Source organism: Corvus hawaiiensis, chromosome 13 (genome assembly GCF_020740725.1).
Source record: "Corvus hawaiiensis isolate bCorHaw1 chromosome 13, bCorHaw1.pri.cur, whole genome shotgun sequence".
NCBI classification, from domain to species: domain Eukaryota; kingdom Metazoa; phylum Chordata; class Aves; order Passeriformes; family Corvidae; genus Corvus; species Corvus hawaiiensis.
In genome coordinates this window covers 19,178,709-19,200,689 of record NC_063225.1, presented here as the reverse complement: position 1 = coordinate 19,200,689, position 21,981 = coordinate 19,178,709, and the positions used below count along the sequence as shown (strand labels likewise).

The 21,981-nt window shown below is 41.1% G+C and overlaps 3 protein-coding genes across 9 annotated transcripts in view; 1 reads left to right on the top strand and 2 right to left on the bottom strand.

Moving 5' to 3' along the window:
• Positions 1-5,406, top strand: part of NRG4 (neuregulin 4) — a 51,159-nt gene extending 45,753 nt beyond the window's left edge. For all 5 annotated transcript variants that reach the window (XM_048318005.1, XM_048318004.1, XM_048318003.1 and 2 more), the window contains one exon: positions 29-5,406. In XM_048318005.1, the coding sequence (XP_048173962.1) occupies positions 29-45 (17 nt within the window). In that variant the 3' untranslated portion in view covers positions 46-5,406. The remainder of the gene's footprint in view (positions 1-28) is intronic.
• A 545-nt stretch (positions 5,407-5,951) lies between these two features.
• Positions 5,952-13,572, bottom strand: FBXO22 (F-box protein 22). Of its 2 annotated transcripts, XM_048317996.1 has the most exons (7): positions 13,411-13,571; positions 13,183-13,315; positions 12,348-12,435; positions 11,854-11,949; positions 10,814-10,978; positions 10,305-10,470; positions 5,952-9,237 (listed from the first exon to the last, which is right to left on the bottom strand). In XM_048317996.1, the coding sequence occupies exons 1-7, from the start codon at positions 13,512-13,514 to the stop codon at positions 8,808-8,810; spliced, it is 1,182 nt and encodes a 393-aa protein (XP_048173953.1). In that variant the 5' UTR covers positions 13,515-13,571; the 3' UTR covers positions 5,952-8,807. The 2 variants fall into 2 exon arrangements, with proteins under 2 accessions (XP_048173953.1, XP_048173954.1); XM_048317997.1 differs by lacking the exon at positions 11,854-11,949 and having other exon boundaries at positions 13,411-13,572.
• A 139-nt stretch (positions 13,573-13,711) lies between these two features.
• Positions 13,712-21,981, bottom strand: part of UBE2Q2 (ubiquitin conjugating enzyme E2 Q2) — a 46,573-nt gene continuing 38,303 nt past the window's right edge. For both annotated transcript variants that reach the window (XM_048317441.1, XM_048317442.1), the window contains exons 8-13: positions 20,281-20,371; positions 19,893-19,951; positions 18,574-18,622; positions 17,614-17,709; positions 17,100-17,166; positions 13,712-15,356 (exon numbers count right to left, since the gene is read on the bottom strand). In XM_048317441.1, coding sequence (XP_048173398.1) covers positions 15,325-15,356; positions 17,100-17,166; positions 17,614-17,709; positions 18,574-18,622; positions 19,893-19,951; positions 20,281-20,371 — 394 coding nt within the window. In that variant the 3' untranslated portion in view covers positions 13,712-15,324. The remainder of the gene's footprint in view (positions 15,357-17,099; positions 17,167-17,613; positions 17,710-18,573; positions 18,623-19,892; positions 19,952-20,280; positions 20,372-21,981) is intronic.

Sequence of the window (21,981 nt, the reverse complement as noted above, 5' to 3'; positions counted from 1 at the left end):
AAAGTCACGTGTTTTGTTTATTTTTCAGAAATAACAACAGCATAAAGCATTAGAGTGGAAGAATGGTGGGGAAACAACATGCAGAGCAACCCTAAGAATCTCAGTTGTAGAGGTGACATGGTAAGCAAGATGAGAGAAGAAAGTTGACTGAAATAGGAGGCTAACATGTTGGAGAAGACTACATCTAAGACACAAACCGTTCCACTTAATGGACTTCCTATGTATTTTTAAAGATGTATCAATTATACAGGAATCACTATAATTTATGTTTGAATTCTGTAAGATTTTTTATGGTTTTCAATAACGCACAGGTAGATGCATGAGATAATTTTGGGTTTTACTACATGGGAAATATATAAAATGCAATATTTTTTTTTCACTGCACAGAGAATATGAGATACCACGGGGTTTTAGCATGAGGTGATACTATGAACTTTTGATAAGGGATTTTCATTTTTCACAGGATTTCCCCAGACGAGCTGAAGACAGTCTTGATTCAATAGTTTCAAAATTGATATTTGTGATACATGTCCAGACTTTGGCTTGTTTCAGATACCCTTACCAGATGTAGGGGAAAAAACCCCTACCTTTCTCCCAGCTAATACTTACTTTTTTTTTTTTTTAATTGTAAGACAACATCAGCATGAGGTACCACTGGTAGTTTATTGACCAGCTTCCAGGCACACAATTTTAATTCAAATAAAAGGGAAATATTAAGAAAAGAGATTGATAATGGTTAAAAAAGTTTTTTAGGCAGAGTTTGGTGTACATTCTTAATATTAAGCAAGACATCCTCCTTGATAGTTTTTAATTTTGTCTGGCTTTCTTCTAAAAATCTCACTACTGAGGGAAATTTAAACCTTACCTTAAATGTTCCAGTTGATATTTCAGATAGCAAAAGTCAGGAATTTTGTTCATCAGGTCAATTTCTGACACAAAATACTATCCAGACAGGTGTCTTGGCTGAAAAAATGCTGCCCTCTCCAAAGATTTGTTTCTTTTATTCACATAAGCATCTGTTGATCACACTAATATATGATACACCATACTTCGGTCCCTTACAGGATTCTCTTACTCAGACAAAGAGAGGCCACCTGCCATGGTCCATGTCTTTTTTTTTGCCTTCACAACACAAAGAGAATGTCTGGTTAGTCAGAGGCATAGAAAATGTGAACCGAACAATTTTCTTTTCAACTTACTTCTAGCACTGGAGGCTGAAATCAGCAAAAATCAGATACGTTACCATAACGGCACATTACCAAGCAGGTCATTATATGGGATTTATAAGGTGGTATTGAAGGGAAGATTAGCTGAGAAAACTTCATGAATTGAAAGGAGAGGAAATGCAAACAGAGCTTTCTTATCTCTGAAATAAACAATCTGGAGATGTGTAATAACATAGGTGCACCGAAAATGTTGAATAAGCTCCTATACTAGGATGTCTACTACATGCTCTAGTGTCAGAAAAAGCAGTGTGTACTTTGTATCAATGTAGACAAAAGCACAGTGGGACAGAGAAGAAAAGGCACGTCGCTACAGTGTATAAGGTGAGAAGTCAAAGAGAAATCATGTTACAATGGCTACTAGAACACAAACCAGAAAAATTCATTACCTTCTGAAAACTCCTGTCAGAGAGGTCAGAGTCCAAGTTAGTATTCAGCATGTGAAAAAAGAATCTGAGAGCACCAAATCAGGTAGAGGACCTGATCCAGAGATTAAGTTATATAAAGCACTAGAAGACCACTTTCTCCCCAGATTAACCAATCTTACAAGTTATTTTTCTGGACTTCAAATCTTTAGCAGATAAGCTGAAGGAAGCTGATAATATTGTTTTAAAGGCTAGGAATGATAAAAGTTATTTTTCATCACATAGGGACATGCCACTGTTGTACAGAGAGTTCAGGAGATGTGTAGCAGTACTGACAGCTACATCAGAATCAGCGTTACCTGAAGTACTTCGCACAGCCTCAGTGAAAATTAATCAGAGATGACAGTTGTTATATCACTTTGCTGTGTTATTGATCATGAGACAGTCAGACTTACAGTTTGGTATACTGTCTCCACTGAAGAAGGAAAAGGCTTGTGGTCATCTTCAGTGGCAATTCAGGGAGGAGCTACTAATAGAAGATATAAGAAATAAATGGATTTAAGTTATTCTTTAAAAACTCTTAGAATCCTCTCAGCTTTCTAGACAGACATGGAAAAATTATTCATTGTTACTGAGCTTGTTTGCATTATTTGGGAAACAATCGGTGCAAAAAGTGGGGCTGAATAAACTAACCCCATGTTTAAATGCAAACAAGCTGATTTATGAAACAGTGTTATCTGTGAAAGAAATGCCATCAGCAATTCAGACCGCCTCAAACCCATTGCATCTGGGAACATTTCGTGTTTTAAAATAATTTCAGTTCACAAACTTTGTGACTATGATGTTCAAATCAAAATGAGATCAGGCTACAAATTCATTTTAAAGTGGTCAAATGCCACAGAAAGTACAGGATAGTCAACATTATATATAATTTAATAAAATAGCGCAACACTCTTCAGCAATGATTCCTTACAAAATTAATTAAGTAGTCCTGTGAGCAATAAAGTTAAGGAAACTCCAGTTCCAATGGATCAGATCTTGTGGTTGGTGTCACTGGAGTCTTAAAAATTATTACATGTTTATGAAAGGGTGAGTAATAAGGGCTCTCTCCTGTCTGACTCCCATTTTCATGAAACAGAAGACCTCATGTCTTTGAAACTACCTCTCCACCAGCTGAAAGGTTATGTAGGGAAGAAACTGGAAAAGACAAATTTCCTAAGAAACTCCATTACTATGATTACACAACAATCTATTATAGTGTTACGGAAAAAATTCTTTTATACCTGGGGATCATGTTATCCTGCCAGAACCTTGTAGTAAAAGTCTCTTCATAATGTATTGCAAAAACCTTTTGATCACTTCAAGAACTGACAGCAATTAGCAGGAAATCTCTTCATAGACCTAAGTAGGAGGTTGCTTATATGTTACTCAATATGTAATTGTTTTTCATTAGCAGCCCAAACAAACACTGGAACAAAGTACAGTTAAAGAAGAAAGTCAAATGGCTTTTCAAAGAAAATGAGGATTTCTCTGTGCTACACAGTCTTTTGATTTATAATGTTAAATATTAAGCAGAAAAACCAACAGAAGTCTATTTGGTAGCACTCCCCATTTTCAAGATAATTTCAGTGTTGTGCAACCTGTTCAAAATTTACTACACTAAAAGAAAACATTTTCCTTCTGGCCCTGAATTTTTGAAGAGCTGTAGAGACACTCTGTGTAACGCAGTTTTTTGAAAATGGAAAGCCAAGAAGAAAAGTGGGATAGAACTTCTCACAACAGAAATGGTCATTATTCTGTGTAACATTATCTGCTTGTGCTTACTCAAGTCTGTTCTTGCTTTCCTGGTGACTGTAGCCTGTTCAACATAATCTGTATGTAAGGCAAGAGATCCATTTCATGATAGCAGAGTAGGCAATACAAACTGTGGAAAACCAATAGTCATGTTGCTGCTCAGTTTCATCTTTGACACTGATACTCCACTTTCAGCAGGAACCATTTCTAGAGCTAGATAAGGGCATGTGAGCAGAACCTACAGCTGCAGAACCTGAAATAACAAGAAGATACTGCTGGTTTTGTCCCCCAAATTAAAGCTCACTTTTCAATGCACCTCTATGTCAGTTTCTGTAGCATTTGAAAACTCTTTTCTCAGTGTATATTAAGAGACTGTTTTCAAATTATCCTCTCAATGCAAGTCATGATTATCTCATCTAAAACTTTTGTGCAGGTAAACAATGGGCTGTAAAAATCTAGGTGAGCATCTACTGGTAGCATTTTTTAAGAGGGCTGGGTCACTTGAATCTATATTGTACATTCTCCATCACAGAATTTGCTCCTGTGTCAAACCACTCAGTCATTTTCACCAGTTCTGAAGAGTCTAGGAAAGTTCCTCTTTTGAGGGGATTATTGTTTGCTGTCACTGTTGCCATTTGACAACTCAGCTGAGTTTATTTCAAAAAAAGCTGTTTCTAACTCTCATAGCTGTGAAAATTTATCATGGAAAGGTGACATGACCCACTACTGACTCAGTGATGTGAATCTTCAAAATATTTATTTTGAGAATTTTGTGCTACCTGCTAATCTCAGGGAAGATCTACCTGTGAAATGTAATGATGACAATTTATACATTGTATTTTAAAAGCATTTAGAAGCACAAATCCCAATGAATTGCAAGTAAATTTTTTTCTCCTAAATTATCAAAGCACTTGGAAAAAAAATCTAATTAGCTATTTCTCTGCTAATAATTCTAATAGAAATATCCAGGTGATACCACTTCCAAATAATCCAAACCTGTCTTAGGCATTTCCTCTGAGTTTCCAATTTCTCACTGTAGCTGCATGTTCTCTTTAGAAAAATACCCCACATTGTCCTGAAGTGCTGGTAGGCATGAAATAATCAATAAAAAGGCCCTACAGTGTTTAAACTTGTATTTGTTTGACCTAAAACAGTCATACAGGACCAATGCACACCACCAGCACAAGTGAGCTTGGTTTACCTCACTGCACGCCTTGGAGCCTACGTAATTCAGAACCCCCTTGAGGCTGATCTGGAGTCCTGCTGAAACAGCCTCTTCTGGAGCTTGTGTCTGGCTGAGAAATGGGCTTAGCAACAGGAAAAATTTCAGATGATAGACTCAAACAACTGTGTTACCTGCATTTGTGTGCAGAACATACAACTGCTGTATTAAGATTAAAAGGATTTTAGAGATCCACCACAGATTCATAAAGTAAAAAAAAAAAAAAAAAAATCTTCTCCACCACATAATCATGAAAAATAATCCCAGTGGAAGAAATCATTACTTTCTTAATGTTTGCAGAGTGCTCAGAGAGTATAAGATATCCTATAAAAGACCATTTAACTGTACACTTAGGATCTTTGTAACTTCTAACTATGCAAACTTCTATACCTCAAATGTTATTTTTCTGTATCATTCTGTTGAGTAAAACAGAAGTAGGTATCTGAATGACAGGTGCTTTTTGCTTGTTGTCTCACTGGGCCAAACACCAGGAAACTTAATTCCAATTTCTGATATGAAAGCTAAGAACCCCCACCACAAAGTTACTTCTAGTAGAAAGAAGTTCTCCATTTTTAGAAAGAAAAATATAAACTAAGAGGGGGTAATGACACCAAGTGAGTTTTGAGGTAAATTTTAAACTAAAAATTAATTCATAATCATATGTAACTATTTGTTCTTAAAAATTTTGCTCCTCTTTATCAATTTATTCTCGCTTAATTACAACTGCATGTTACAGAATCATCCTATAATGAGGATACCTTTGGATAGTAACTTTAAAATAAAAGTTGCAGTAATAGCTTTATGTTTGGTAGTTCCTACTTTGGTCATGTGAGTACAAGGTTATACATCAGACTGCTTGCCTATTATTTTTTGTGCTTTGGAAACCTACAGATCAGTTAATTGATGCTTCAAGAACAAATGTGCAGCAAAACACATTGGAAAAAAAAATGTCTTTACCTTTTGTCAGCAAAACTATCACTCCTTCCTGCAGTGACTTTGCAAGTTTTACTTTTTTCATAACAAAACCAAAATCCAGTTGTGGTCACTTAGGGACTCTATTCTCTTGTTGGAAACATGTTACTGTCAGCACTGTAACTGCAGATAAACCCAATCTTTAGAGCAGTCCTGCTATTCACGTTTGCCTCAATTGCTGAATACTTATTTAACTAACTTTACCCACTTCAAAACCTTGTGCTTGCTTGAGTGACAGAAGTATAAATTTTGGCACTGCAAAACTTTCTATCAATTATTTCTGCCTTTTGGTACATGCACCTTGTAAGCAAATATATTTTGGGTTCTCTCAGGAGTTGTTGTGGTTTAAGAGCAAGTAACAGCATGGAGGCAAAATGAATTTGGATAGCAAAACACTTTAATCACAGATGTTGCAATTTTATCATTTACACCACCTGCCTGTCACATGGAAGGCATGATGTGTCCTGGGACAGACAGTGTAGGGGTTCCAGCCATGTGCATGGTTCTAGGGTCTTTTGGGTTCATCCCCACACTTGTTGATCCTGGAGAGAAGGATTCCTGGTTCTGATGCAGACCCCCCCCCCCAACTCCTCCACCCCTTTTCTTTACTATGTTTACCTCTGAAGTTTCCTCAGCTGTAGGACCTGCTGACTATGCCCTGCAGACCACCCTGTCGGTTCTGGTTTAGCTGCACCGTTGTCTGAGCTCGCCATCAGCTTCTCTGACGTTCTGGCCGAGTCTGCACTGTTACTGAGTACACGTGGTTGATCACACTTCACCTATTCTAATACAGCAACCAGTTAACCTTCCTAGGCTGGTTAGCATGGCTAACAGCACCAGGAATCCCATCTGCATTACAGAAATGCAACATTTCCTTTCTGTCCTGGTAAACCTGAAGGTTATGCAGTCTCAAAGGGCCAAATGTGACATTCTGGTTATGCTAAAATAACACAGTCACCTCCCACCAAGGGGCTTCTCTGAAAATTCAACCATACTCCATTTTCAGATATCTTTCCTTCTAAATGAAGTAACTGAATGTTGTCCAAGTCACACCCACACTTACTAATCTCCCATCCACAGATGGCCACTGGGAGTTCACAGCTCATCCCATCTTCTAATTAAAAAACCCCATCATCAATACAGCCAGGGGAAGTGCTGTCTGCGCTCAGCACACACTGACACCAACAGGTAAGTCTCAGGACAGATACACCCCTACCTTAGCTTGTCAGGCCAAGTTCACGAAAAGTTTTAACTAGACATGGGCACCAAGTTGCTAACTGACGTCTTTCTTAGTGCATTTAAAGCAAAAAAAAAAGTTATTTTTTTGTACAGCATACAGGTAAGTATTTTATTTTTACTACACTGAAAATGGCCCAGCTGCCTGATTTTGCATTTAGAAATTTGGTGATATGGTGCAAAATTGATCTTATTTTCTTGTCATTCTATTACTAAGTGAAAAAAAAGGGAAGAAAGAATTTAAAAAGCAGCAAATATATTATTAGCTATACTGAGACTATGCCGAATTTATTTGATACTGCATGCCAGCTGCAGCAATCAAAACAGGTGACTGATGTAAAAGCATAGGAAAAACATGCAAAAGCACAAGTCTTGTTTAAAGTCTCTATATAAATATAACACAGCCAGATCCTGTGAACCCCACAATTCCAAATTTAAGAGCAAAAAACTTTAAAAAGAAACTTAAAGATAGACTTATTTCTAAGTACTCTGGATTTAAAACACCGTGATCATGCTACAAGAGAAGAGGCAACCACTATATTCTAAACCACACAGTTAAGACAACTGAAATTCAGTTCAAGATAATGAGCCCAGTTAAACTCTTACCTGGACAACATCTTTAAATCAGAGCTTTTTCTCTAAGAATAGAAGGCAAGGTACTTTGACATACTTCTATCTTTATTTAACAAGTACTTTGTTACTTTTCTCTAAAATTTTTAATTGATTTTATCTAGTAAAACTGTTCAGTTCTGTAAATAGGACTCTGGCAAAGTTGTACACCTCTCTAGAAATAAAATCCAGGAAATGGGAGATTTAATGCATCACTAGTTTTCCTAGAGTGCTTTACATATGTAAATAGAGCACATCAAAGAACTGTTTCTTTTTACATTTGGGTTTGCCATTGACACTAAATTGGGAGGAGCTGTCAACTCCCTCAAGGACAGAGGCCCTGCAGAGACCTCGACCAAGAGAGATAGGCAATCACCAACCATATGAAATTTAACAAGGACGAGTGCTGGATGTACCTGGGACAGGGCAACCCTGGTTGTGTGTATGGACTGGGGAACAGGAGGGGGGAGGGCAGCTGTGGGAAGGGACCGAGGGGTCCTGGTCAATGGTAAGCTGGATATGAGTCAGCAGTGCCCTGGCAGCCAGGAGGGCCAAACATGTCCTGGGGTGCATCAGGTCCAGCATCGCCAGCCAGGCCAGGGAGGGGATTGTCCTGCTCTGCTCTGTGCTGGGGCAGTCTCCAGTCCTGGGGCTAGTTTTGGACACCTCCATATAAAAAAGACATTAAGCTTTAGAGAGGGTCCAAAGGAGGGCCATGAGGAAGTGAGAGGGGAAGCCTTATGAGGAGTGGCTGAGGACACTAGGTTTGCTCAGCCTGGAGAAGAGGAGACTGTGGGGAGACCTCATTGCAGTCTTCAACATCTCTCCACTCTCATGACCAGTGACGGGCCTCGAGGAAACAGCACGAAGCTGAGTCAGAGAGGTTTAGGTTGGGTATCAGGAAAAAGTTTTTCACCCAGAGAGTAGCTGGGCACTGGAACCGGCTCCCCAGGAAAGTGGTCAGAGCACCAAGCCCTGCCTGAGCTCAAGAGGCGTTTGGACAACACTCTCAAGTACCTGGTGGGATTCTTGGGGTGTCCTGTTCAGGGCCAAGAGTTGGAACTCAATACTCCTGATGGGTCCCTTCCAATTCAGCATATTCTATGATTTGTAGAAACCATTTTCATTTTGGAAGAAAAAGGCTTTCTTCAACTGCAGAATTCCATCAAATATAATTTCCTGCAATTCTGGTGTGTACAGGGGATTACACAAGATGCAAGGCTTTCTCACAGATATAGTAAACTCTATTGCAACTACAAGACTCGATATTATTACCAAAATGATGTTTACATTTTGGAAGGGGCTTTGACTGCAAGATGTCCACTCTTCCAGACTTCTCAGCTCTCTGGAATGAAACAAACAGCTCACTGAAGCATTAAACCTTACTTATGCTTGGTTTGCTTTAGTTGAACCAAGGTGAATAAGAGTCATAACGGTAGTATAACCGTGAAGCAGGTCATCCTTTATGTCATTACATTCTCTTAATACGAAATTCCCAGTAACTATTCGATCACATCCTATTTCCCCATGTCCAAAAAAGCCAAAGAGGGGTACGTTTGGAAAAAACTTCCTAAATGCATCTGCTTCCATATTCCTTTTGGTTTTGTAATGCCGATATCCTCTGCCAACACACGCAAACATGAACCCAATGGTGTTGTGCTCGGGGATGTTTGCTGCTTTGAGACGTTGCATGGCTGCTTCTGCTGTCCTCTCATCAGCCACATCCTGGTCTAACAGGACAGTGGCACTCTGGATCTGCGGACCGCTGAAAGCCAACCCAACCACACCGCAGGCATCACCGGGCTGGGCATGGTTACTGAAAGGCAACAGGCATCAAGTTAGAGAACGTTTTGGGGAGACCACTTCTCGCCTGACTGAGCTGCTGCTGCGGCAGACGTAGGTTCAAAGCAGCCAATATTGTGATTCTGATACCATCCAGAGTTAAAAGCAAACCAAAGACTTCACATTTTAGCAATGTTTTTTTGTAACAACCTTTCACAGTGAAAAACTTCCACATCCATTACTGGCTATTAAGCATAAACTTGTTCCACACATGCCAAATTCAGCAGTTTGTGTATGTCACAGCTCTGCAATTCCAACTAAACCATCCGTTAAACTTAAGACAAGCAAAGGCACTCAGGATTTATACATGGAAGCAGGACAGCAGTCAGTAAAGTCAAGTCAGTAAAGGTTTTGGATTCATTTCGCTTTAAACTGGTTGGCCAGGACACACGTGGTTAAGTAGTTACGTACTTAACCTTTATCTGCAGTGGCTTTATTTAAGGTCAGCTCTCTTATCTGGGGCAATGGTGCAGCTGGCAAAATCAGATGCAAAAAAAATGTTGGTATTAGTATGGACTCCAGACCTCCAACGGCATGAGAGGAGCCTATGGGCATGCACTGCACTGTGCTCCAGAGGACGGAGTGCCACGTCCTTCAGCCACCACAGTGGATCAGGTGAGCTCCTGGGGCACAGCCCCACTGTGTGTGCAGCTACTGCTCCGTGCTGTGAGCTAAACCGAGGCAGATAGACAAACACATGTTCACATCCTGGGCTCCATCACAATGGGGACTCATTTACCTGTACTCCAGAGACGAAATGCTGACTGCAATAAATACACAAAGGTACCTGAAGCTGGAAATCTCCCTTTTCAGTGGGTTTCTCCTAGCTGGGTTTCCAGAATCCAAATTGTAACACAGCCATACAAAGCTTCCAGCTTTTCTGGCTAATCATAATGTAGCAGTCAGGACACTTTTCCCTTTAAGAAATTATTATTTTACTGCTGGTAAAGGGCATTTCCAATACGACTAGAATGCTATGGATCTGCAATGTTTCTCTCACTTTAAATCTTTTTAATCATTTACCTCAAAAAAAATACCTACTTCTCAGAGGTCAGTGATGTAAAGCTCTCCACTTGTCCCCCAGCCAGGATGATACTTTTCTCATTCAATGGATTGACTATTTGATGAAGAAATCGAGTAGCTCCAGTCTTCCAGGAGTTGTAGCCAAACAGAAGAACAACACGGAGATCTGGGTTATTCTTCAGACCTACAAACAAAAACAAACACCGATCCTCTTATTTTTAAATCCTGATCTCTGAAGTCCAACCATCCTAGTTTCTCCTCAAATAATACATCACACCTCTCTCTGAACAGCTCTGCTTGAAACGTAACTGAGGTAACTGGAAACTGATACTCAGGATAACTTAACCTTAGTACTCCAGAGACTGGGAGGAGCAGAGATGCAGTTACCAGCTGTAGCCCCACAGAGCCACAGAGCTCTTGGAGCCAGTACAGAAGCTGCCAGTTCTATGAAGAACTCCAGTCTGGCACCTCAGAGAACAGCACAGCACCTCACAAAAGCCCATGTAAAGGAGAGAAAAATGACATACCTGCTTCAGCAAATTTACTTTCATCAAAGACCCTGTTCTTCATGTCTTTAGAAAAATGGAAGGTATGAATTTTCACCCCATCAATTTTGGGAAACAACAGAGCAAACCCAGCTTCGCCCTCTTCAATTTCTTGAGGCTGATTGCTACTCGAACCCATCGGGGTAACTACAGAGACAAAACCAAGCATCTTGTGTTCAGGGATTCTAACACTTTCATTTACACTGTAACATGGGTAGAAACAGGTTGAACAGCTCAGGTGATATAAAACATGACAATCTATTTCCATAACAACTTATCTAATTGCAAACTGGTGTGATTTTTTTGTTAATGTTTTGGAAAGATGAAACATGTGTAAGTCCTGCTGCCTATGGATCAGGCTGAAGTCAGTTTTGACAAGGAGACATGGATATATTTACACATATTTCCCCAAACACACCGGATATGAAACATTAGGAAAACAAGAACAGTGCAATACAAGCCTTCCTGCCAACTTCTGCAGGCACACAGACATACTCAAGTTTTTAAGGTGCCCTATAAGCATGTGATGACAGTATAAAGCAAACTGACACAAAAATTGGGAATGTATTATTAAAATATGGTAGTAATGATCAAATACCTTACTTATGATGTGGGAAGTGGATTTAAGGTGAGAAACTATAAAAAAACCAACTTTCTAATGATAAAAGAGTGAAGCATGAGAAAAAGCCTGCCAAGGGGGCTGTGAATTTTCCAGTTACTGCATATGCCTCCTGCTAGACCATTACAAATAGGTATATACCAGGATGCCCTGTACAGTTAGTCACAATATGACTGAAACATATACATAAATCCAAGCAACATTCAGCAAGTACATTAAGGTGCCAGGGAAAGCTGCCTGCCGAATTAAATCAACCTTTTTAATTATAACTGCAATACATGAAGTAAGCGCCATGTCACTTAGCAGTGACACTGAACTCCTCAAAACTGAAGCCAGTACTGAACAAGGTGGGAGACGACACCTTCAAGCTGATCTCTCAAAAACCCACACATTTCACTCCTACCTACAATCCCTGGGGTGACCAGTCCAAGAACCTGACATCGCTTTGGTAACAACTTTTCAAGTGCAAGTGCTGTTTCTTTACTGTTTCTTTTTCTGGCTGTTAGAAGAAGAGACCGAAACAAACCATCAGAGAGCAGTAAAAGTGTGTTCTGAGCAAATCACACAGCAAACCCCGTCCTGTTTAACCAATGCTGCCCATCAGTGGCCGCCCTGGTAATAGCACGCAGGTTTGTGCTGCTGCCCTCTGAGAGCACAGGGCTACGGGCAGGCAAACACACTCAGTGTCCTCCACAGAAGGGAAAGGAACCCATCTGTGCACATTAACACAGATCTGTGAGCTGCTTCGTACCACAAATGCAACACTACGTGGTCGTAGTTTCTGCAGATTTACTTTCCACTGAAACCAAAACTCAGAAAATTCCCTTTCAGCTGACTGTGCTCTACTTACATCCCATGTGTATCTTGAAGTGGGGGTGAGTTAGGTCCAGGCTTTACCTTTCTTTTGCTCGTGACACTCCTCGTGCCCGCTGAATGTCTCCGCATCAGCTATGTAGAGCACTGTCTGGGGCAGCACGTGCACCTTCTGCAAAGACACAGGAGGAAGAGTACACGGGACGAAACGGTAGTGGAGGGAAAATGGGGGCAGAAACCAAGGAGAAACTGCTCTCGCTCCACCAGCAGCCCACGGTGGTCCCCTACCCCCTCACCAGGCTCCTGTCAGCCAACAGACAACCTCTCGTTAGCCTCAGAAATGCCCAGATTTACCTAATGAATTGACAGCACAGGCAGGGAGCTGACCCAAACCTCACACGAGCAAGAACAGCTCTACAGACCGGTCCCATGACTCTGCTTCGTCTTTTAGCACTATCGAAACTCCTTGCATTTATGGTTGTCGGCTTCTGCTATTCACCAGTGCTGATACTGGGAAACAGTGTAGAGGCACTTCGGGCCTTTTTTGTCCCAGTTGGTTTAACACTGATCTGTCTACTGCTTAAGACCCTGACAAGAATCTCTGTGTAGTGAAGACCCAGCATCAGGTTAACACTGGAAAGGAATCCTGCCAGAGAAATCCTGCAGTGTTTCCCCTGAGTCTCCCAGCCTATAAGGGTTTAGCTCTTAACAAGATTGCCAAGATGAACAGATGTGCCCTGAACTGCAAATCCTCAGCGTTTTGATCAGTGTATTAACACGCAACACTTGGAACTGTCAAAACCACCTACGCCTCCGAGCACGCCCCTTTTGCCAGGCGGTGGGAAGAAGCGCGTTAAGCGTTTAAACGAAGGCACTGAGCTCGCGCCCCCTCAGGCCGCCCCTCGCGCCCCCTCCTCACCTCCAGCTCGCGGGCCAGCGCGCGCACCAGCGCGTGGCTTTCGGCGGGGCCCGGCTCCAGCGCCGACACCCACGCGATTCGCTGCCGCGTCCGCAGCGTCCGCCGTGCGCACTCCCTCCATAGCCGGCATACGCTGCAACACAACACGGATACACCGCGTCGGCCGCACCGCCCCCGCGAACCGGAGCCGGCCGCCGCCCACCCCACGGCTCCAGGCCCCGCCCTTACCAGGCGGCGCGCAGCAGCGCCTTGGTAGGCAGGAAGCCGAGGACGCGCTCCACCACCTCGGCGAGGTTGGCGAGGACGAAGCCGCCCTTGGCCGCGGATTCCATGGCCCGGTCGCCTCCCCGGCCCCGCCGCGACTCCGGCGCCCTGCGTCACCCGCGCGCCACCGCGCCTGAGGCAACTTCCGGTCAGCGCGCGCGGGCACAGGCCGCCACACTGGCGCCGCCTGGCGGCGGGGAGGACCCACCCCGGTCTCACCTCACCCCCGCCCTTCGCGCCCCGGGCCCCAGCACGGACACAGCGCTTCGTAAAATGCTTTTTATTCATAAACTTGATGCAAGTTTACAAATTACTGTACATTGCCAAGGAACTCTGCCAGAAGAAATGGAACCCAATCCGAAGCATGCGCCGAAGGGCGGAGGCCAGGGCCGCCCCCAGCCCCCCTGCGCCCGGACAGCGGCACAGCCTCGGCTGCCACCCAGCGCACCGGGGACAACACGCACTGGAAGCAGGGCCAAACCTCTCCCATCGTTTCTTTCGAGCTAAAAACTGGATCTAGAAGCAAATGCACAAGGACCCGCGGGTGCCTGACAGAGAAAATAGCACAAGTTCGATAGTCAACTAAAAAAAAAAAAAAAAAACAACCCCAAACAAAAAACAACATTACAAAAACATGCTTCTGCACTTCTGAAAGTGCTTAATCCATGGAACACACCCATAGCTCGGCCCCGAGGGGTGCACAGGCCTAATGACTAGTACTACAACCAAAATAGAGTCGATTCCGGTAAGGCAATGAAATTGTGTAAGTACACAGACCCAGCTTCATCTCCGAATAAAGAACAGTTCCCATTAGTCCTTCAATAACAAAACCGCCGTCATGACTATGGCAGCATTTCTTACACCTCTGAATTGGATGACATGTTTTTGTACTTTATTGTAGCTTTTATATAAAAATTTCCATTCAAGGACTTTCATCTCAATTTGTGCCAATCACTTTATAAGTTCATTAGTTTACAAATGATTGCAACAACCCGTTAATAAAATGGAACACCTAAAAAGGTTTTTAGTATTTTAAATAACTTCAAGCTTCATACTGTGGCTCTTCTTGTTAAGGAGGTTGAGCCAACAAGTAGCAGGAACAGCCCAGCAAGTTCTGATGCCCCAGTGGAAGTGACTAGTTACAAGGTTTTATTGGCACAGCCTTGCTCTGCATAAAAACAAAAAACCAAACCAAAACCAAAAAAAAAAAAAGAAAAAACCAAACCAAAAAATTAAGATAATCTAAACAAAGAGCATCTTTTCCAATAAACAGTTCATATTCTCATACAGCCATGAAAGATGTTTAATGACTTAACATACATGTGTTTTTCCTATATCATTAATTTGGAAATACTACAAACGCTGTCATTTTAGACCAGAAAAACTACTGTGATTTGCAAGACCTGACATTTCCTAAAACAGTATTAAACATGTATTAAACTTCTTGGCTTTAAATGAAACAATACAACGCAAGTCTCTGCAGTCTGCATTTTGCAAAAGGTAAGAAATACACAGAAGTGTGTGAACAACTCACTCCTATTGAATGATCTTTAGTAAGTTGATAGCCTGCTGCAAGGAGAGTTTATGCTTTCAAATAAAAAAAGGGAGAAGGGAGGGCATGGCCCAAATATGCTTAATCCATAAGAACAAATATGGTAAAGGCCCAAACTGCTCAGTCCAGATACCTAAGAGCGGAATGGTAAGGCTGTCACTTATACTGTACGTGTCAGTTGACAGATTATCCACTAACTTATCTAATAGCTAAAGTCCTCAGTACAGCTGTTATAGGGGCACTCATAGCTTGAGTCTGTGTGTTGGAAAACATAAAAAAGAGCTTGTTTTGTTGACATTGGTCCAGGTATACAACAGTCCTCAGCATTAGCCATCTTCTTTTGGAGGAGTGTACCAGCCTGTGGAGAACAGAGACACATTAGGTACCAGGATTGCTGTGTCCAGACCATCCTACTCTTTATCTGTGGGAGATGGAAGCCTAACCTGGCTCATTCCTTCCCTCTTAAAGCAGGCCAGCTCAGTGAGACTCAGCATCCTAAACACTAGTAGTCAGCGGTAGGAGACAAATCATGTGGCACATTCCAGGATCAGACCCAATATTTGGGTGTGCAAACACAGATTTTTGTGGCAGCAGCTATCCTGAGCTGGACCAGCTGAACAGCAGCAAGAGGAAGCTGCTGAAGGAGGAATATTGCTCTAACCAAACTTAGTAGAAGAGAGGTAAAACCCCCAAGTCTTCAAGCTACTCAAAGCATAAACATACAAACATGATTGCACTGGGACACTTACACAAATACCATTTTGTGTACTGCAGTTAGGCATGCACAAGCAACTGAATGGTTTATCCTACTTCTGCAAATTTTACTGAATAAGCTCAGAAATGTCAGCTGAATAACTGGTCTCCTGACATAATTTGGCATGTTTAGCGGCTGAATCATACCTGATCAAGTGTGCACAGCTTTTTCTAGAAACCTCCAGAGATCCAATCTTAATTCTCCCAGCCCCTCCTGTAAATTTTCCTCTAATTGTGTGTACAGTGACTACAGGGCCTATTTGTGCTGTCCCAGAAAGCAGGTAGCAGCTGTAAGCTCAAGACACCTTTCACAACAGCACTGAGTACTGTGAATGCTTTGCATACAGCTCCTGAGGCAGGACTGATGACTTGTAGCACATAGATAGAAGTAAAAAGACAGCCATGTTGGCTTTGGAGCAAACTAAAGGAGCAAAAGACTCAGTTAACGGCAAGATCAAAATATCGTAAAATTGGAAAGCATGTTAAAGTCATTATCTTTGATCTTCCTCCCAAGAGTACAGGTGTTATGTTCCGTTTTACTGTAGGGAAGCTGAGGTGCTCTCTGCAGTCACACTGAAATACGTTCACAGTAACCCAAATTCCTGGAGAACACTGCATCCAACCCAGAGCAAAAAGCATCATGAAGTGGTAACTGGACTAACTCCCTCATCACAAGACCAGGGTACCAATTCTGCTGACTACCTTTATGTAACATGTAAGCTACTTAAACCTTTTAAAGCCTCAGGCTTCTCATACTGCCACAGTAAATTCAGTTAGATCTGAAGCATTTGTACACTTTTTTTATGCAGCAGAGAGACTTTAAATAGACTAAAAAAGCCCAAACCCAAACAGGTGTCTCTCTATTCTACTGCACAGTTTCCCAACTAGTGCGCTTCACTTGGCCTTCTTGTATTTTTTTAGTCTCAGGTCTTTCTTTCTACTTTATCTCTTCCTTAATGATTATTTCCAATAGCTTTTTGCCACATTGAAACAAAATCTTTCAGGGAAAGGAATAAACTTCCAGCAGATACTTTACCAATATCAAGAGCCCTTAAAGCTGCAGTAACAATAAAGTTCCTAGATCAACTGGCTGAGAGTGAAATGGAGCTGCCTTTCAAGAAGCAGTAGGAACACACACAGAACATTCAAGTACACTGGACAAGTTGCAATGATTGCAGCAAGTTATTTAAGCACTACTGTCTTTCTAGTGCAAGAAGAAAAGAAGCAAAAACCATTTATAGTCTTCCCAAGCCAAAATAAGACACTGTCACTTCAAGTTTCTCTGTGGCCAAACACCAGTTCCCAAGGTGCTGTGCAGACAAGAACAAAGTGGCAAGAACATACATACCATTTTTCTCATGTATTTGTACTAGTGACTTATAGGACTGCTGTGCTCTTGCTAGATTATATTGATTCTGAAAGGAGAAAAAAACTAACATAAAAACCTGCCTCTAGATATGCAAGACTCAGAAACAGTTCTACAAGGAAACTCTACAGTGGGCTTAAAAATAAAAGCCATGCACAATGTTACAACATTCCTGGCTTTCAAGATTCCCTTCTCAGAACCAGAAATTCCAAATCCTCCCAATTCTGATCCTCCTTCCCTCCCTTTCCAATACAAGGATAGCAAAAGCCTAACTACTTAAATACCCCGCCCATCCCAAGGCTTTATCCACCTCATATGCTCATAATTACATAAAAAATTCTTAATTGCAAATAAAATAGTCATAGGGGCATCAGACAATTCAAAATGCAAATATATTTGCAATAACAATTCTGTCATTAAACATCTTCTATGCAAGTCAGCAAGGAAAAGGAAACCCAACAGTGATTTGTGCAATTGATAAACACAGCACATTTACCTTATTGGCTCCAAACTGTACTCTGGCTTTTCCTTTGACTAAAGTGGCATTGATCTGCATGATGACTGATTCTATTGAGTAGGCACTGCTCCAGCCCTGGAGGAGGAAAGGAATATTAACATACAACATGTACTTGCTGCTTGTGCTCACCTTGCAAATCTATTTTGGAATGTGTGCTTTGGGATTATTTTTTTTCTGCACTCCCGTTTTAGGTTTAACTACTTCTTTTCCGTTAACTTTTATTTTTCACAGAAAATCTGTAAAATTATGTAACGGTACTAGTACTAAGAACTTGTAAGAAGAGTGAAAAGGCTTTATCACATTTCCAAAATACAGCAAGACAGAAACAAAAAAGCTCCATCCTTACAGCACTGGCACATTTTCAGCAATGTCAAACAGAAATTACAACTTCTTGTTCCTAGAAGCAGAAAAGACTGATTTCTAACAAAGTCAATTCAGTAAGCTGTAAGAATTTTGCTCATCTCTGGCATTGCTTTACCTTCCAGAGCTCACAAGAGTTTCTGCCAGAGCCTGCAAGTAAGTTACTTCATTCATTTACTTAAAGAGAAAAATCACTCTGTCTACATGAATCATCTATGCCTATAATCTTCTGTATTCCTCACTTGTCCAGAGCTGACTTTATGCAGTTGAAGAGAAAAGCAAACACTGTGTCTTGCTCCCCAAAACTCCTTTTTCACACTGCCTTCCTCATAGAAATTATGAGAATTCCAAATTGACATGCTCACATTTCCTGCCTCTTCCTCTTGTAAGCCACCCAAGGCAGAAGAGAAGATCTCAAGATCAACAAGGCAAATCTTGTGGGATTGAGGTTTAATTCTACCATGTTTCCTCTGGAGTGTGTAATGTATTCCACACAGGGATTCTTCAACCCAAGCGAAGCACCTATTTTCACTATTTTAAAGCATGTTTTATTATCCAGATAAAAGAGCACATATTCACCTGTTTAGTAAGAAGTTCCATGCATAACGCACCTCCACCTAGGACATACCTACAAACAAATGTGAAAGAAAATATACTTGACATCAGCAGTTAGTAAAAAGATGCAAGTGCTCACAGCACTTTAAGCTCTTGCCAGCTTGTTTGTTAAATTCTTTGTTCATAAAGCCGAAATGCCCTTTAACCAGTAATATATTATAACTAGTTAGCCATGTTATACTTAGGCAAAGAAGATTAGCACTGTGAAACAAAAAAAAGTTGTTTGCCAACTAGACTTAGTTTAAGCCACTGACTGAGCTGATCTGCACAACTGCAGAGACCATGGAAAAAGGGAAGTTACTTTTTATGGCTACTCTACATATACATAGCACTGACATGTAGATAAAAGAACCCAACAAAATTTAATTCTGTAAAGAAATTTCACACCATTTCAAACAATGTAGGTGCACTTATAAATGGTATGAGATAATCAGATCTTTGCTTGCTCTTTTCCTGTAAATCACTTTCTAATTTCAGTAACACTTCATCCATTGCGCTGACTGGGACTCAGCAGAACACCTGAGCATCACAAAACCTGGACTGAGGGAAGAGAATTTACCACTGCCAAAATGTGTTCTCCTCTATGATCAAGACACTTAAACCTCCTATGTCCATATGGCATTTAGAGGGAAATGACCACTGAAAAGCCACCCTTTTTTCATTCTACAAAGAAGTCCGAGTACAACAAAACTAGAATCCAGTGAATTTTCTGGTGTTTGGCTCTGCTCATTTAGTTCTGAGAAAGCAGCATCCCTCATGAACCCTATTTAACTGCACTAACCATTTACTGAATTCAAAAAGGATACATGGCTCTTCAAATCAAATCAGAATCAGCTCCAGCTATCACAGATTGCATTTTCAAATGCAGGTACCATTTCCTGTCACCAGGAGATGCATAAAAGCCTTGGAAGGTGAATTTAGTCTTCTCTCCAGGGATATATACAAGTTTCTGTGCTACAGACAGTACTTCAAACACACTTTAGCTGACATTTGGAGCATGTTTTCAATTAAATTTAGTATTTTTGGATTAGCATTTGAGGAATTTTTAAACAAAAACTTTATGGCAGTGTTACCAGCAAGAGAGAGACAGTTAAGACTATACATCAGACTTAAGGCAACACAGGGATCAAGACCCGTTCAAAGCACAAACTCGGAACACCTTACAACAGCGATGTTAACCCCCCACAGAGGTCAGCTCTTAAATGTTATGGCAAGCACAGAGCTTTTCAAGCTGTAACATTTCTAACACGAAGCACAACTTCTGTAGGGCAACTCAAACCTACCCTCCCGTGAGCACAGGAGACACCACTCGCACAAAGGGAGGATCAAAAGGGAAGTTATCCTGAAAAGAACAACAATAAAAAAACAGGTTAAGAAAAATACTGTGACATTGCTTCCCAACCAAAAAGTATTTCAATAGCCTTATTTGTCAAATCAGATTTGAAGTAATACAATTTTTTCAGTTCTGTAAAAATTCCCTTTCCACAGTATTGCCTAAAAAGCATTTTTCTGGGAAGCTTTAGTGCCAAACTTACAAGTTAGGGTTTCTTTTCTTCCCTTTTTTTATGCTACAGATCTGTTATTACCCAAGTAACAGCTGAGGGTCACTTCAGTCACTTTCTATAGTAAGCCTCAATTTTAACTGCAGCTTTTCATCCCACAGACACTTACCTTAAAAGAGAAGTTGAGTAAAATGTATTCTACACCTTCTTTTTCTTTTAAGACCTGAAGATCACTATGCAGTGGGCTATCAGGATCAACCCTATAAAAGCAGCAGGGGGGAGATCATGGATGAAGTTAATATTTTCAATACCTGTAAACAGTAATTCCTCTTAAAGTCTTTATGTATTTGTAGTTTACAAATTGTAGTTTAAGGTGAACTGTAGGAAATTCTTGCTCCTTTTACAAAGTAAAAACTTTGCCACGAGATCAGCATGAAAACTTGCTGCAATGTACTACATTCCCCATGCTATCCCCATGTTATTTAAACACAGCACAAAGTAAGCTGTTTATTTGAAAAGAGCAACTTCAGTTCAGTTGTGTTCAAAATAAGAGGGGAGAAAAACAGGAAGACTGTAGTCATCCAGTTTTCAGCACATAGTTAGCGAATCCTTTATGGAATATGTAATTGTAGTTCTGCATCAGCTATTAAAAGTAATCTGCATCAGCAGAAGGACTAAAGCCAGCAGCTTCTGCTCAGCAGAATTTCAACAACTCTTTGTTCCAAAATGCTGGTGGTGAGCAGCCTGGCCATTAATTCAGACACTACTGGGTTAATCCCACCAAGCTCTGACACCCCATCAGCTTTTAAATAGAAGAGACTAGTCAAAAACACCTGCAGCAAGCCAAAAGCAGATGTTAAAGGGACTGAAGGCCATTAAATCTAATCGTCTGCTACAGGTGAAACTGCGAAGTTACTAGATCTCTTTTCAGAATTACTTGGGCAATTTGTCCCATTCCTACCAGAGAGAAGTTATTTCAGAAAAGAAATCTTCCAGTGCTTAGGAATCTCTCATTTCAAACCATGGCTTTTGCTAGGCCAGTTCAAAGGGACTTGTTCTAGTAACAACACTGGTCCTTCCTCACACGGGCTCTTTCCTCTGACATCTATCCCCTCAGCTACTCCGCACACAGTGTACTTGTTTCCAGACACTTTTTGCTGCAATAAACAACACTTATTCTCTTAGACATTCTGGAAGGCATTTGCTGCATGTATTCCACTTCCTCTTTTCTGAAGGCAGAAAATGAGACCTGTTCACAGTATTTGAACTGAGGTTTCAAATCACTGCACAGTGCTTTGAGCACGTGGTTACAGAAGCACTCGATAGGAAAGGCCTCCTATAACATGACACAGATTTCTCTTATTTGTCATTCCTGCCATTTTCAGCCTCAAAACCTTCACATGCCCATGATTACACTAAGAAGGAAACAAAACTATTTCAGCACCTGGTGACCCAGTTTGCACCAGCCTCACCCCTAGGACAAGGCAACAATTCCTACAGGCAGGTCTGTGCTGAAACAGCCTCTGTCCTTATAGCTATCTACCATGACCTATCTGAACTGATGGAAGCTCTTCCATCCATTGCCAGATTTTGCAGCCACCCAGCAGTTTGGATAGGCTCTTCCTTTCTTTAGGGTACTGTATAGGGATGACAGCAGATGATCCTCTTACCAGGAAATAATTTCACTCCAGCACCTCTAGGATTAAAGTTATTGGACTATGGATGTAACAAGGTGAGTTACATACTGCTTTTCATTTTATGTACTAGGCAATGACAGAAGACAAGTTATATATAGTTATATAACTCACATTTATGTGATAGCTAAAAGTTTCAGTCCTATGTGTCTGTTTAACTGTAGAAATAAACAACT